We start from the raw sequence: 15,713 nt of genomic DNA, 5'->3' as shown, positions 1-15,713 counted from the left end.
CTGGACACTAGAAAGAATGAGGAACACAATGTTGCAAGCAGTTTTTTGATTAAGCTATTATTTCTTGTTTTATTGCATAACAATGTTCAAAGGTCAAAATATAGCATATAAAGGTCACAAAAAAAAAAAAGCCATTTTAAAAATTTTGAACAAGAAATTAAAAAATCTACTTGCAACATTGTGTGCTCCACATATTTGGCTTCATGCTGAAAAAGAAATTATTACTCTATCAGCAATAGGTGCCGAGATATTAAGGCCACAAAACTGCAAGTGGTCGAGAATGCATGTTTTGAGAAAAGAGCAAAAAAGAAACAGGGCATTATTTAACAGACATTCACTGGTGCAGTGCACACATTTACAATTTAAAATGGCTATAAACCTCCAGGAATGTAGTCTCTTTGCTTTCCAACGTCAAAGTGTCACCTCTTTCATTTTGATATGCAGTTGCAGCACATTCAGTTGTCACTTTTTCGGCTGCGCGAGTCATATGCAGGCAGCGTTTTTTTTTAACGTACGTCGTTTTGCTACGTCCTCGCATCAAGACCGCGATGAAGAACGTTTATTGCAGAAAAGAAATGCAATTTGGAGCTGTTTGCTGCTTCCCAGTGCTCTGCATTGCACTGGAAGCAAGTATGAACGAGGTCCGATCGGCGCAAACGCGCGGCGAGCTCTACAAGACGTGTCCCGCAGTTTACGCATTGGAGAATAAGTTTGACGGCGATTCCTTATCCCCGTTCACTATTTAAATGCCAATATCGCCGCCGTATGTTTTACGCTTCGCCAATCTCGGCAAACTGTTTAGATCTGACGATCGTGAACTCCACATCACCAAGCGAACTGTCCGCCGCGCTGCCGTCTCGTCACGAACACAATCCGTCTACTGCTTCGTTGCTGGAGTTGGCGCGAGTTCAAGCCTTTCCTGTTTTGAGCTTATCTTTCTGCTCATCTGCGGCCTGCGTTATCACTGTCGCGGCGGGTGCGACCGCTGGCAGTAGCAGTCCCCCATGCTGGGGAACACGCTAGGCCTACTTCAGGCTCGTACACACGATCGTTCGACGCACGATTTTCGTCGGCCTGAGCGCGCACAGCCGGGCCAGGGCATCACTTGAGATGATTATTCAACTGTTTTTTTCACTTTTTTCACAAATTCTTGCCATGAACGCACCTCGCGGTTCGGAACCAAGAGCGGCCGGCGGTGCGTCTCCCTGCGGCTCGGGCGCACCGAGCAGACGCCGTCAGCCAGCTCCACTAATGCGGTGATTCCTTATCGTCACGTGCACTCCGAAAGCGAATGGGATTGCAAATGCCACGTTTTCTTTTTTGCTATTTTTTATGCGACCAATGGGCGAATGTAAACAGCAGAGGCGGCAATTTGAAGACGAAAGGCGGCTCTTTCAAATGAGACAAGACAAAGATGGCTACGGTGCCGCGCACAAAATGGGAGCTACGCCTCGTGGAAAATGGTTGTTTCGGGGGTCGTTTTCGGCCCAAATTTGGGCGACATCGATTATATAAATTGGCATTGCGACTAAAATACCGACCCTAGAGATGAAAAACTTAGCAGATAGGTAGATAAAGAGATTTTGCAAATCACATTTTCTAAAATGTGAGTTTTTAGCGATTTTTTGCTCCGAAAGACCCGTGTCCCCCCTTAAAGGGCAACTCCGGGGGTTTTCCGACATTCGAATATTCTAATAAAAATTTTACTGTAGATTCTCCTCTCCGTCCTGACGCATTCTACAAAATTTGGGCGCTGTACGATAATCCGTTCGCGCGCAACACGACTTTAAAATATGCTGTTTTCATGGCTTAAGTTGAGACTATTTCTGCCGGCAACACTGAGCTTCTGACGTCACAAACAGTATACCGGCGTTACTGTCCACTTCCCGCATGATTATGAAATTGTGAGGCTTATATTGAACTACCTCAGACATTTTATGCAATGCTTCATGATTTCCATACTTTATTTTCACCATCCAACGCACGTACGAGTGTTTCTCTAATACTGAGTGTGACGTCACCATTTCGTCACCTGGGACGTCGTTTCTGGCCGTGAAAGCAGTTTCGGTTTCGATTTGCTGTTTTTTCTTATTAAAAATACTTCTAATTGGAATTTCGAAAAACGGTTTTCTGTGTTCGAGTCAGGACGTGCCGAGGAATGTAATTCAACCAAAAACACAGAATGATGGAAAAACCACCGGAGTTGACCTTTAAAGAGAGAAGCTGGCTACTCCTTTCCATTGGATGTGGCTGTATTAAATGAGCATCAACTGGAATTTACCGTGTCAGAGAAACTGTGCCAGGCACAGTGTTGAAAAAGCGCTTGCTCCTACTTTTTTTTGCGCCTTTCGTCAACCTAGTCTCTGTGAATACTGTTGTTGCCCAAGAAAACAGAATACTCTTGCTTTGCGCAGTGCATGCACTGTGGCACATATGGGCAAAGCCTGTGGCCACGTCCCATTCTAGATGTAATACAGTGAAATATTGTTACTACGAACCCCACATTAATGAATTTTTCAGAAATCCCCAGCAGATTTCCTATGTTTTCAATGTAAAACTATTGCAAAATTACGAATTTCAATACATCATATCTTTAAGGATAACCTAAGTATTTTACTTTCTCTTCTATAATCTAGGAACATCAGTATTACACATTCGGCTAAAATTAACAGTACCATATTTACAAGCGTAATGAATTTGCCTCCTACTTTTGCCGCAGACAAATTAAAAAAAAAAAAAAAAAAAACACTAGTCGTTAGCGTGTCTCTCAGTTGCGCGCCAATCCAGGGTATTCTTGGCAGGGCGCCAAGATTCCGTGCAGGAAGAACTTCATGCTGTGTGTTAGCTCGTGGTGGAAAGACTTGGCATAGTGCTGACCATGGATAGCTGGGCCTGTCCAGTTGCTCAGGGCCTACCCTTTATCACACAGCGATTGGGGTAGGTGCCCTGCTACACAATCATTTGAATGTGTGTAGCAGCAAATGCCTTTTGAAGCAAACTGTGCTAAAAGCCTCCCCATGATCGCAGCTGACCGCGTGCTTTTTTTGACGACTGATGAGTGGAAGGATGGACAATTGCCGCAAAAAAAAAAAAAGTCTACTTCTTCGCATATTGAACCCTCCCCTCAAACTGACGTCGATGTCGGGCAAATGCAAAATGCGATGCCTCGCCTAAAGTTTTAGTTCTCATCAGATTGTCAAGGTGGCTGCTGATACATGCATGCCATCGATGCGCGAGGACTTTGTTATATCGAAAGTGCGGCATAAAATTACTTTGTTAAATCACGAAAAGAAATACACTGCTTTCAATTGGGCAGAGATTGGGAAATAAAGAAATTTGTTACATCGCAAACTTCATTACATCGAGGTTCGTTATATTGAGGTTTGACTGTGTATCCAAATTTAACTGAATAATCTAATATTACCACTTGTAAGAGGCAGTTGAGGAGGTCTACAATTTGACCACCAAAAAGCAATTCTTTTACGCTTGTGATTGCTCAATTAATCGGACAATTTTTCAGGTCGCACTGTCTAAAAAAGTGATTGCACACTGCACTATCATGGACAAAACTTTCCAGGGCCCAAGAAAGCAGCTTTGGCACAGGAGAGCCATGTTCTTTGGCAATCACTCAACAAGCTCCCGTCACAGCATGCAACAGCAGCTGCCATCCCTGTTGTGCCACTCATTTTGAGTCCTGCACCGGTCTGGCCATTCCTTTCTCCATACCACTCCAACTCTTTCAGTGCCTTCTCTCTCTCAACAAATTGTGCTGTTTCCTTCTCCTCTGCACTTGTGCATGCATGCTCTGTTCCAAGATAAATTGAAAAGCTGGCCTCTCTCCTGGTGGCTTGCAAGCCACATGGTGAAGGTCACCTTTATTACATGCTCATAGAGGAAACTCACTTATCCATACCATGATTCCAAATTACTGTGAGATGCATTCTGAAGTATGATTTGATGTCTCCTCAGAATACTGCAGTTTTTTCTCAATTCACAGGATTTAAAATTTTCCACCACACACTTAGGGGCTGTACTCAGGATGGTTGCTCAACGAACATGCTTGATTTGGTTTATAGGGTTTAACGTCCCAAAGTGCCTCAGACTAAGAGACATCGTAGCGGATGATTCTGGAAATTTCGACCACCTGGGCTTCATTAAGCACACGAATGTCCCTTCGTTTCGTCTCCATCGAAACGCAGCCGGTGGCGAGCGGGTTTGAACCCGAGTACTCCGGTACAGCAGTCGGGCATCGTAACCACTACGCCACCACGGCGGGGCCAATGTGCATGCGTTCGAACATGTGTATGTATTACAATCCCCAAGTTGATAGTCCAGCAGTTTCATAACTCAAAATGCTTAAAGCGTGCTTGCATAACTGTGGTATAAAAAAGAAAAAAAAAAAGAGCACTTACACTGAGAGCCTCGTCCTCCACCTTGTATTCAGACTCAAAGAGGTCAAGGTCCAGCTGGCCACCAGTGATGCGGTGCGAACCGGATGGCATCAACAGCACTGTGTACTTGAACTGGGCCACAAACTCGCCTGCACACAAGTTTAATTCACAAACTCTTATCCAGTGATCTTGTAACCACAACCCATGCTCGCTGCAATGTCACAAAAAACAAGTTTGAGGCCATTTTCTTCTCTATCTTTTCCATGACACAGAGCCATAAAAGCTATAGTGGCACTAAAGAGCAGATAGTACCATCTCTAGACTCAAGCCAGATTTGGGAAAAGGAGTTGTTTGTATACTAGTGTACAGCCCAGCATGCGTGCTGTACACTAGTATACACGCACGACACCCAAGGTTGGAAGCCTCTGCGCTTTGCAAAAGCATTGCAAATTCAAGCACTTGCTAGTTGCATTAATCTTCCCTGAACTGAAAAGAAAAAGAAGAAAAAAAGAAAAAAAAAATCCATGAAACACTCGACCTTTCAGCATGTTTACGAGATAAGCTCTACAGACGGATAAAGGAGACCTCCGTGGTCGAAGTTTGAGATAAATCTATTTTCTCCTTTTTGTGCCACGCACGATTTGCTCGAAATAAGATACACAGAACAAGTATTGCAGTTTGATTTGCGCATGAGCTTTCGAGCCACATATACTGCAATATAAGCTATGAGACTGCTAGAACTGTGCCTAGTGACGTATACTCATGATCATCTGGAGGAAGAACATTCAAAGTAGCTTCGACGTCCTCGAGCCTTCCCTCATCAACCAAGCAGTCAAGCACAACTGGACTTGAAAGAAGATAGCTTGGTTCTTTGCTTGTATGGCTAGCACGATTCCTCCAGCTTGCCGAGAGAGTGTATATAGAGAAAGGAAGAACTCAAATGGGGAAGAAAACAGAAAAAGTGCGCAATGAGCAAAAAGAAAAAAAAAAAAAGAAAAAAAAAAAAAAGCTGGCTGCGCTTTCAAGAAGAAGGAGTTGGGGGGGGGGGGGGGGGGGGTTGAAAGCCTAACAAGACAGACTGGAACTGTGGTTACGCTCTCTGCAGACATGTACTTTCTTGCTTGACCAATAATCAACAACGTATCACAGTATGACAAAGAAGCACCGCGATGCAACGGAATCAACGCAGGACACGAGCCGCAGAAGCAGACGCCCCGAACGTTTCATCTGCGGCGTGCACGCTTCGGATGCGCTACTGCGACTGACAGCGCCACCTACACTTTTAATCGCTCCGGCGACCACCTTGCTCCCATTGCCGGGCGCTGAAGACGGCCCACTTCTCAATTCTAGAACACTATATTTTTGGTCAGCAATGCTGCAACTGATGCAGATTTTTAAGGGGAGACACTGGTCTTAAAATGAAAATTTTTATTTTTAGAGATATAATAACGAAATTGGGTGTGTATATGTATTTCTTCCTCCTGTTTTCAGAAATGTAATTAGTTTTACTCTATCTCAATTAGTTCTAATGTTATTGGGAAATAACCAAAGCCTAATTTGGTAATTTCTTACGGGTCGTTAGGACAGTTTCCCTCAATATTTCTCGTTCCAATTAAAATGTAGTTGTAGCCAAAGACCTGCCATGTGGAGCTATGCTATTTATATTATCATTGATGTACATCACAGTATAAAAATATTCAATTATGTAGATGCCCCACAATTCGAAAATATAATTAGCTGACATTATTGTTCAATAAATTTGATATGTTCAACTTAGCAATATAAAAATAGCATAGCTCCACAGTTCAAACCTTTCTGAATTCAACGGTATAAGATTTATTAAAATTGCACCACAAAAACCCAATGAAAAGTTCCGTAAGGCTAGTCATGTCACCAAAAAACATGAAGCTGAGAAAAACTCATTTGAAGTTTTGACACTGAGTGCAGAAAATATTGGGAAGAATCTTCGACAACGGATGTTACTCAGATGTTCCCTATCAGTTTCCCTATAAAACAAAACAAAAAGTGTCTTATTCCATCCAAGGAAACATTTAAAAAAAAAATGTCGAATGTGTAAGTGTGATGAAATTATAGAGGTTACTTTCGAGAAATTAGGGGTTGACTTTTTTTGAGGTGAAAGTGAGGACCGGGGCCAAGGAGACGAGAGCTCCACCAGGCAAACAGTTGGGGAAGAGAACTGCTTCGCTTATTCTTGGGGAAGAGAACTGCTTCTGTTCGAAATCGCAGTTTTCGCAGACAAGCAGAAGCTTTACAGCAAGGCCGTACTCCTTATCTGTTGCCCTGCTCAAACGCAGACTTCCTGCGCCGCAGGTTCCGCACTTCGCTTGCGCGAAAAAATTGTTCAAAACCTTCAAGTCCACAATCACGAACTGGGTACCGGCATCAGCTGTCTGGTAATCCGCACTGACGCCAAGAAGGTCAAACTTGCGCTGGTTTGCAGACTTTTCCGACAGAACGGACTTTGCTTGCGCCGATCGCTCAACACGCTGCGCCTGCTCGGTCGACGAATAGTACACAGCATCAACACGAAGTGTACCACGATCCGAGATACGATTCGTGCTGCAACTTGGTCCCGCGGTGTCGTCATCGGGCAGCGTGCTTGATGTACCCGGCGGATCCAACGAGTCCGGCACTGCAGGCCCCGGCGACGCACTGGTGGCCGCTGCCTGCTGTTTTTTGTTCCACGGACGTTTCTTCCGGCTTCCAAAAGCTCGTTGCGTGCTCGGTTTCAATCGACTGTCTCCCGGCATCTCGATCGCAAAGAGAAACTCCCGGCACAAGGCGGAAACACGGCGTGTAGAGAAACACGAGCGCAGAAACAGACGCGCACGAAGCGACAGCCACAGCGGCGAACGCAACAGAAAGAAAAAAAAAAATGACATAGACGGTCACACCAGCCAATGGGAGGCGCAGAACGGCGCGCGCGGGAAGCGCGCCGCGTGCGAGCCAATCAGCGACCCGAAAACGGCCTTCGGGAAACCGGCCCGAACCGCCGCTCGGCTTGAGCGACGCCATTTTGAGATAGCTCAAATTGCGCACAAAGAAACCAGCTTCAAAACAAGCCCAAGATGGCGGCGATCGGCCGGCTGCAACACCGGCGGCGCGCGCGGGAAGTTCGAACAAAGTCTCTCTTTTCGGGGCCATTTCGTCGCTGCCGTGGTGTTTTGAAAGCCGATTTTATCGAATTTCCCGACCGAATTCAGCGTTATTAATTTTACTGTAGATGCTCGAAAGGACAAACCTTCCGAAAATGAGTTTTTCCCAAAATCGACTTTTTGACCATTTTCGACCGTTTTAAGACCCGCGTCTCCCCTTAATTCTGATTGAATCGAGCAAGTACATCATCCAAGCGGTAGACTGTTGAATGCTATCCGTGTGTCAAATTTCAAAGTGAATAAGCAAACTGTTAATTCGATACAAGCAGGCTCCCATAAAGTGCTGCAACACCCTTTATTTCATGATCAGCTTTTGTTTGATATATCGGGAATCAACTGCATTCATCTACTGTAGCCCGAAGTTAAGTTTAATACCACCAACATGTTGTTAAATAATGAAAGTTAACTTACCCTCTTTCTCGTACAGCACCTGGAATGGGTCAAGCAGCTTGTGGTTGACACACTCCAGCACTCCCATTTTTGCTTTAACCTCCTCGTCAAACGCCCTGTTGCAGAAGAAATGCTTAGTAATGGACGTCTTTACCGATTCGGGTCCTCATTCCTAAAGTATATTGCACAGTATAGAGTTCTTAGGGCAGGCATGCATTAACGTGCACCCAAGGTTGACAAAAGGCTCTATTCCGGGCAAATTCCAGTTCTCCATGCAAGCAGATGAACACAGATGTGACACTTTGACAAGCTGACTATGCAAAAGCATCGTGAAGCATACAGTTCGATCAGAGAGGCACATGGAAGGATGAAGTGCAGGCTCGTATTTCTTCATTCTTTTGTATGCCTCCAATCATGCTGTATGCATCATAATGTCATTCGGCAACTAGTGCAACTATTCTGGTTAGATGCTTTGCACAAAGCCCTGGGCTTTATGCAAATTTACCCGTCATGAGGTCAGCTCTGAGCAATCATGAATCAGGTTTGCACACTGTCAAATTGGTACAAAAAGCTGTTATTGCACTTGGACACAAAACTGCACTGAAATATCTTAATCAGTACAACACACCAAAAATTCTACCACTTTGGGCCTCAATATCTTGCAGTTTCGACAATAAGCGTCAAGAAACGAGAGGATGTGCTCACCTTAGCGTGAAAGGCATAGAGGCGAACTGCTTGTCTACAATGCTAACAAAAGCTGTAAAGAAAAAGGACAACAGATTATTCATTAAGCTGCTAAGATAGGAGGGAAGACAATGTCAGGACAGCACACAGGAAAGGGCCATGACACAAGAGGAGTAGGTATGAAGCACCTGTGCACACCTTTTCTCATCCCAAGTTTGTATTTATATTTGTGATTTGTAGGTAGGACTACCAATTTCATCACTGTACAGAGCGCTCTCATAAAGTGTGGAAGAATGTTTACAGAAAGGTTCACACACGCCCAATAAATTAAATAAAAAATGGTGCACACTGCAATTTTCCCAATATTATCAAGTCAAGCTGCCCATCATCTCATTATTTGCTAAATCCCTGCATATGGCTGCTTGCAATGGAAGAAAAGTGCATGTCCACCACAGAAAAGAATCGAGCATTCTTGATAGCCTACACTGGTTCCTGGTTAGCAGTTTTTTTTTTCTTTTTCAGCAAACAAAAGTCTGAATGGCACAAAATTTCAGTCTCAAAAGTTAGAAAAATTGCAAGTTCACATTCCTAAACGTGCCTAGGACGAATGGAAGGGTGCAGACCAACCTCGAGAGGCCTTGCTTCGCAATAGGTAGGTCTCGTCAGTGCGCTTATACACCGTTGTCCGGGTATCCATCTCACGGCCCTGAAAGGCCATTGCAGAAGCTCATTCTCACAAGCAACAAAAGGCGCCACACAAGAAACGAGCAAGCCAAGCAGGACAGCACTGTAGTACCTTGCCTTCTCCCGTGCTCACAAGAACGTCAATGGCATAAACCTCGTGCAGCTCAAACTCGCATTTTTCGTGCTCTTTCCTGCAGAGAGAGAAGCGCAGAATGTGAACGGCAAACCACCAAAACTTAAAAATGCAAAACAGACCCCCCCTCCCTTTTTGATTTCACTAGAAATCTCCAAACCAATCTGCCAACCCAGAGGACAAAGTGCCATGCAGACCTAACAGGCCATGTTTCTTGCACTTGCCAGAACGGCAGTGCATGCTTTGCGAACACAATACACACTGCTTGTTTTTGCCTCGACAGTGGCGGGTTGGCTAAATACCATTCCAACCTTTATGCATTCACGTGCACACGCACATAAAGTAGGTAGCCAACATGGATTTGGCAACATTTTGCTCCATGTGCGCAAACTCCAGGAAAAAAAATTTACTACTGGAGATTCTTTACCTCCCAAAACTATCGCAAATAATAAAGGAAGTGCTCTCACCACAGTTCATACTGATTATGACCACAAAGGGAAGGCACTTGGCTCATAAGAGCAGCTATGAGCACACAACGAAACAGTAACCCCTAAATATAAATCATGCACGCTTTCAGGGGAGATGCGGGTGAAAAAGAACCGCAATTGTCTTTTCGAACAAGTCAATTTTGAATTTTCTTGCGTTCTGTATTCCTCCAAGCATCTTCTTTTTATATATATATATATAAAGAAAAAAAGAATGCACGGGAAGTTTGTATAAAATGCAATTAAAGGCTCACAAAAGTGCGAATGTGGCCGACTTTCAGCAACGTGGCATTTCACAGCACGGTGTTGCCTGCTCTTGAAATTTTGCGGGGAAGTAGGCCTAACCCAGTTCTCCCAGAAATCATATCGGCAGCGACCCATTCTCGGGAGGAAAAAAAAAAAAAAAAAGGTACAAAAAGAAAAGAAGGAGATAGTACCCCGCTGATGCTGAGTGCCGCGACTGGCCCTTTAAATCCCGTGGTAAGGTCGGAGCCCCGCCACTGGCTACAAGAATTCCAACGCACATACAGATGCGGAGGCTCGTTCTTCGTTCTGATGTCACAGCAACGTCAACCAACGCTTCTGCCCGGGTTATTCTCCTTTCTCTGCCATGGATGTCAGCAAGAAACTCGATTTTCGTTCAAGGAAGTTCCTGATCAGGCATCAGAATAAAGGAAGATGACACAACTGCCAGTGGAGAGCTCCGGTGACTAGAAGTTTGTCTGCTGTTAGGCCCAACTGCGGCAATGGCGATGCACCTGATCTAAATCCTTCTAGCTTCATCCGGAGTGTAGAAAACTTTGTGCATCAGAGCGAAAGATAAAGATATTAGATGACCAGGATAAATGCAAAGACGAGCGCCAAAGCAGTTACCTCTGAGATCAGCCTATTGCAGGACCCCGCGCGGCATGCCCCGCCTACGGGCAATGCGATCTCTGTCAGAGAATCGGACAAAAAATGAACAGGACTCTGTTTTTGGAAGTATACTGCCAAAATGATGCGTGTCCGACATCCATAGTTCTGTCAACGTATTCTTCGAGCTGCACATCGCGATCGCGCAACGGCAACGATGAGATGTCCGCCTGCGGTAGTGCACGAGCCATGAACGTGAAGTCGGTGATGAGCAACTGAGCAGCTTTTGCGGGTTTGTGTGATTCTGGGTGTTGCGCAAGCGGTGCATTACAAGGCTATTACCGCTACTATCAGCAAAAAATTGCATGCGGCTGCCATGGAAGCTGCGCCCGAAAAGCTTGAATAAGCCGTACAGCTGACTGCAGGCAAGGCAGGATCGATGAACGTCACAGTCGGAGTCTGCTCGCAGGGATTTCAAGGGGGCAACGTATTGGGCTGCTGCCTTCTAGCTTCGTGTACTCTCTTGAGGCACCATTGCTAGCATTCTATGCAAATTTCATTATTATTGACTGACTAGCATTGTAGTAAACATATATTTTAACACTCAGATGCGTTTTTCTGTTCATTTTGTCCCATACGTAGTTCATGCACTAAAATTTGAGCATTTTATGCAGTCCAATCGTAACTAAATTTGGCATGGTTATGCTTTGGTATGTCCTGAATTCCAAGAAACTATCAGAGCTTTTACCAAATATATTCAGTAAGATAGGTTTCTTTGTTGGGAATGATAAAACTGAAACCTCGCATTGGAATTTTTTCTAGACGAAAGCAACAACAGAACATTATTTTTATGCTTTATTGAATTCCAATGTTCATTTGCAGCAATATGAGCTATATCTTAGTGTTCTGTTGTGCTCCCTGTTATCACCCAAGTGTGCACAAACATGCATTGTTTTTACAATTGCATGGTATGCAAAAATGAACCAAATGAGCTATCAAGGATCTAAAAGCAGATATGAAAAGAGGAGCTAGAATTATTTAAAAGTTTTTCTGAGTAGCATCTTCCCTTACGCTTCAGCTGCCTTTGAAAATTGCCGTGAGGCACTGCAGAACTGGGTTGCGCCTGAATGTCATTAGACAAGACTATTGTTTTCACGTGCCCATACATGACACAACACATATACAACTGTAAGCCGCAGGTGCTTTTACCTTTGCGCTTCAGTTGGGTTCTGGATGATTGACTTCTCCCCATCTATCCTGTACTGCTTGAGCTGATGCGACAACATACCTGCAACACACATACACACACAGTTGAAGTCCTGCATGCAGTTGTGCATTACCAAGCAGCAGCATTACAAATGCAGCCTTATCTCAGTCAAATAACTAATGCAATAAAATCTGCAATGCAAAGAAAAAAAAGAAAGAAAGAAGTTAACATGAGAGTTAACATGAGCCTCGATCATAAGAGCCCACTTCCATATAAGGCAATGCAATGACTCCTCTCACTGATCAAATTTTCACCGAAGCAGCCAACCCTCCTTTTGCTTCCAAATATGTCAAAGCACTCAGCAGCAGCAGCAGACACTTCTAGCGGTATGAATTTAATGAGCAAGCCACGTACGCAAAAACTTGATCCTGCACACAATTGCCAGCAATGGTTTTGCTGTCAGCCATGGGCTGTAGCTTAACCAAACATTTTTTTCCAGAGGGGGCTGATGAGCTGCGCTCCGTGCTGGCTACCTGTCACCGACCTGTCATTTCTCTCAACTGCACCACAAATGCTGCGTGCCGGGATGCAATGACTGTACGGAAGAATAATCAAGCCCAAGGCTTCCGTTTCAAGTGTTTTGCACAGACAAAAATCATTTCTTTAATTAAGCAAATTTAGAACTGCAAATGCATCACAGTCAGTTTTCTAAGCATGCAATTAAAGTTAGTTTGAATACATGGTCTTCCCGATGGACCCCTAAATAAAATGGTAACTGAGGTATTACGAACAGACACTGACTATCAGCAGGCCACTTCGACAAGCTGTCAGCCAAAGCATGCACAGCCACTAAAAAAATCGAGATACAGTGCGAACAAACGCCCCGAGAGAGAGAAGACAGCTGCGTCAGAGGAGGTTGAAATACGGAAGTTGCGCATGCGACGTCATGATCCCTCTATTTTTTTTTATTCTTCCGTGCATCGGACCTCGCAGCGTGCTTTGTCAGCTTGTCTCATAGTGTGGTCTGCCTCGTTTGTATAGTGTGATGTACGACTTTAGAAACCTCAATGACCTTTCATGCTTTCACTCACGGCGAAATATCTTTTTGAGCTTGCAAAAGACACTGTAGACAAACTCCAGATTGATTTCCAGTGCAAGTGGTTGTTTTGGTCTGTGCTGTATGACATCAGAAAAACATCTCATGGGGGGCTGAAGCCCCATAAGCTACACCCTTGGCCATGGCGAATCTCAACTGTTGGCGCAAGGTAGGTTACGGCTTTTGAGATAACTTCACTGATGAAGGAACAATGGCTATGCATTAATTTCAATACAATGTTTTTATGACCTTTTCCAAGTTATATATCAGGGGTAAACTGTCACCCAAAATTAGCTTTAAAAACGAAACAAAACAAATCCATACATTGAAGGCCACAAAATGCTTTCATGCAAATTTATTTTTAGCTGCAGAAAAACTTAGAAGCCGAAATTCTGTGTCACTAAATCCATTCAAACATTCTCAATGATTGCCCAACAAATGAGCATGCAAAATCGGAGAGGGAACCACGCTTCAAAGCTAAGAGTCCTCTGATGAGTTATCCTTACAACGAACCCAAATGTCATGAGCTGTTCACAGCTTATGACATTTAACATAACATGTTATTTAACCATAAGAGGTGAAAAATGCAATGTAAACTTCAGTATCTGCAAGCTGTATTGCAGATACCGCATTAAGGTCTCCATCAGCCTTGGAGGGGCAAGGTCACTCCCCTGCCCTCGACTATAGATAGTGGCTATAAATCTGACTCGCAATAAAGCGCATCGTTCATTCCCCTGCAACGGCGCTGGCATGCTTTATCGGGGCCGCAGCAGCCAATACAGTAAGCATGTTTTCATACATCCCATCACAACACGGCAATTGGCATCATTCATGCAGGCCTTGTATATTATGCAATGAAAGGCTGTCTTTAATCATGGGGCACATAAAAGCCCCATGCAGAGCCTGTACCAAAAAATATTGATCAGTGCATGCAGCACCAGTAATATATAACTGGTGCAACTGAGAAATGCCACTCCTGCACAGGAAGATCTCATTTCTCTTCTTGGAGTTTTATTGCAATAAGATCCTTTTAACTGGCTGTAATACTCAATAAGGTGTTTCATTTCAAGGAGAAGATAGCCACTATTTGCAATCCACTAGTGCGCACTCCTCTGCTGCGAGGTCCTTTTCCGCATGTTGAGGCCAATGTACTGTTGTGCACTGGCAGCTGGTTTTCATCTTTTTCTTTCTTCACGTAACTCATACGCCCGTTTCACGGCCTTTGTGCAAAGGCAGCGCTGGTGCTCACTTAGGACTGCGGTCAGACCGTGCAGTGAACCCCAACATGCAAGTTCCTGGTGCCTCTGTGCTCACCGTAACCAAATTTCCTCCAAAGACATTAATTCTACCCGAGATCTGATTCCATAACCTGATGTGTACTGTAACTGTCCACCTTTGTTCATGTTAAACGAGTGCTGGTTAAATGTTGGCTTGACTCTACTTTCGAGGGAGCATATAAGCACCAAAGCACGGTCCTTGTTAACATAATACCTCTTTATGAATCCTCTATGAGCTAGAGCAGCAACGACGGCCAAACCTGGTAGGCCCTTACCTTCAACAGGCTTGCATTTGTAGGATTCTGCTACTTTCTGTATCACATCCGTCACGGCATTGTTCTAGGAGCGAGAAAAAAAATTGAGAATGACATCGTATGAGAACTCAGAAACAGGTTGTCCCCCCTTCCCCCCCCAGCTTGAAAAACTATAGATAATTAAGACAATCTATGAATTAAATCAATAAGACAGTTAAGGATAACCTTTAAAACAGGTTTGGGATGTTAAAATTGCATTTTTTTTCCTTTTACAAAACTTTGCTTGTGCCCATCAGATAAGCCTCGCAAGGTAAAAAAGAAGCCCAAATTCCTTGAATATGTCTGAACCGTTCCTGAAAAATTACACAAGTGTTTCAAACACTCAACATGAACACAATATAGCTCACAATTAGCGAGAACTCTCTACTGAACAAATAGTTCAACTTGGCTAAAATAAAACATTAAAAAATATGCGGTTCTTTGTTATGTGAAAGTTTTGCATGTAACGTAGGTAACATCGAACATTTTCACTGTAAATCACCATCACTCGAAGTCAAACATGTAGAAACGTTTCGCAATCGCAGTGGTGACACGACTGGTGACCAGCGATCCAAAATAAGTAGTTTGCCTCGCTGATGCTCTGGACAGCACAAGTGCAATGTCACGACATAAAATTTAAGCAGTCGTTTTTGACAAAAAAAAAAAAAAAAAATAATAATAATAAAAAATAAATAAAGGAAGAAGGAAACAAGATCAATCCGCAAGGAAATGAAAGCCACCAAAGATCCAGATACTGACCTCTCCACCAGGCTTGACCAGCCGCAGAGCCGCTTCGGCTGCATAGAAGGCAGCCTTGACCACATCAGCCTTCCTGCCAGTCACTTTGTTATCCTGTGATAAAGGAAAAATAACCAGTGTGGTTTTAATAAAATGACCAACGATCAAAGTTGCGTTTCTTATTTCTAAGATTAGATTGCCACTTTAAAAATTGCAACATGATTGCAATAAGCATGAAGTCTCAGACGAAAAAAACCTTCCGTAATGTCCATCACATCTGTATAACTTAAGCAAACAAAGATTTGAA

General features: G+C 43.8%; 1 protein-coding gene across 1 annotated transcript in view; it reads right to left on the bottom strand.

The window, feature by feature from the left end:
* LOC146185423 (proliferation-associated protein 2G4) overlaps positions 1 to 15,713 on the bottom strand; it is a 32,312-nt gene that overhangs the window by 3,002 nt on the left and 13,597 nt on the right. Inside the window, exons 5-12 of the mRNA XM_084606354.1 lie at positions 15,428 to 15,520; positions 14,651 to 14,714; positions 12,005 to 12,083; positions 9,438 to 9,516; positions 9,269 to 9,347; positions 8,663 to 8,714; positions 7,979 to 8,073; positions 4,413 to 4,540 (exon numbers count right to left, since the gene is read on the bottom strand). Of these exons, the coding sequence (XP_084462480.1) occupies positions 4,413 to 4,540; positions 7,979 to 8,073; positions 8,663 to 8,714; positions 9,269 to 9,347; positions 9,438 to 9,516; positions 12,005 to 12,083; positions 14,651 to 14,714; positions 15,428 to 15,520 (669 nt within the window). The remainder of the gene's footprint in view (positions 1 to 4,412; positions 4,541 to 7,978; positions 8,074 to 8,662; positions 8,715 to 9,268; positions 9,348 to 9,437; positions 9,517 to 12,004; positions 12,084 to 14,650; positions 14,715 to 15,427; positions 15,521 to 15,713) is intronic.

This window comes from Amblyomma maculatum, chromosome 6 (assembly GCF_055883805.1).
Source record: "Amblyomma maculatum isolate TAMU_Amacu chromosome 6, ASM5588380v1, whole genome shotgun sequence".
NCBI classification, from domain to species: domain Eukaryota; kingdom Metazoa; phylum Arthropoda; class Arachnida; order Ixodida; family Ixodidae; genus Amblyomma; species Amblyomma maculatum.
The sequence above is the reverse complement of the archived record's forward strand: the minus strand, read 5'-3'. Positions and strand labels throughout refer to the sequence as shown.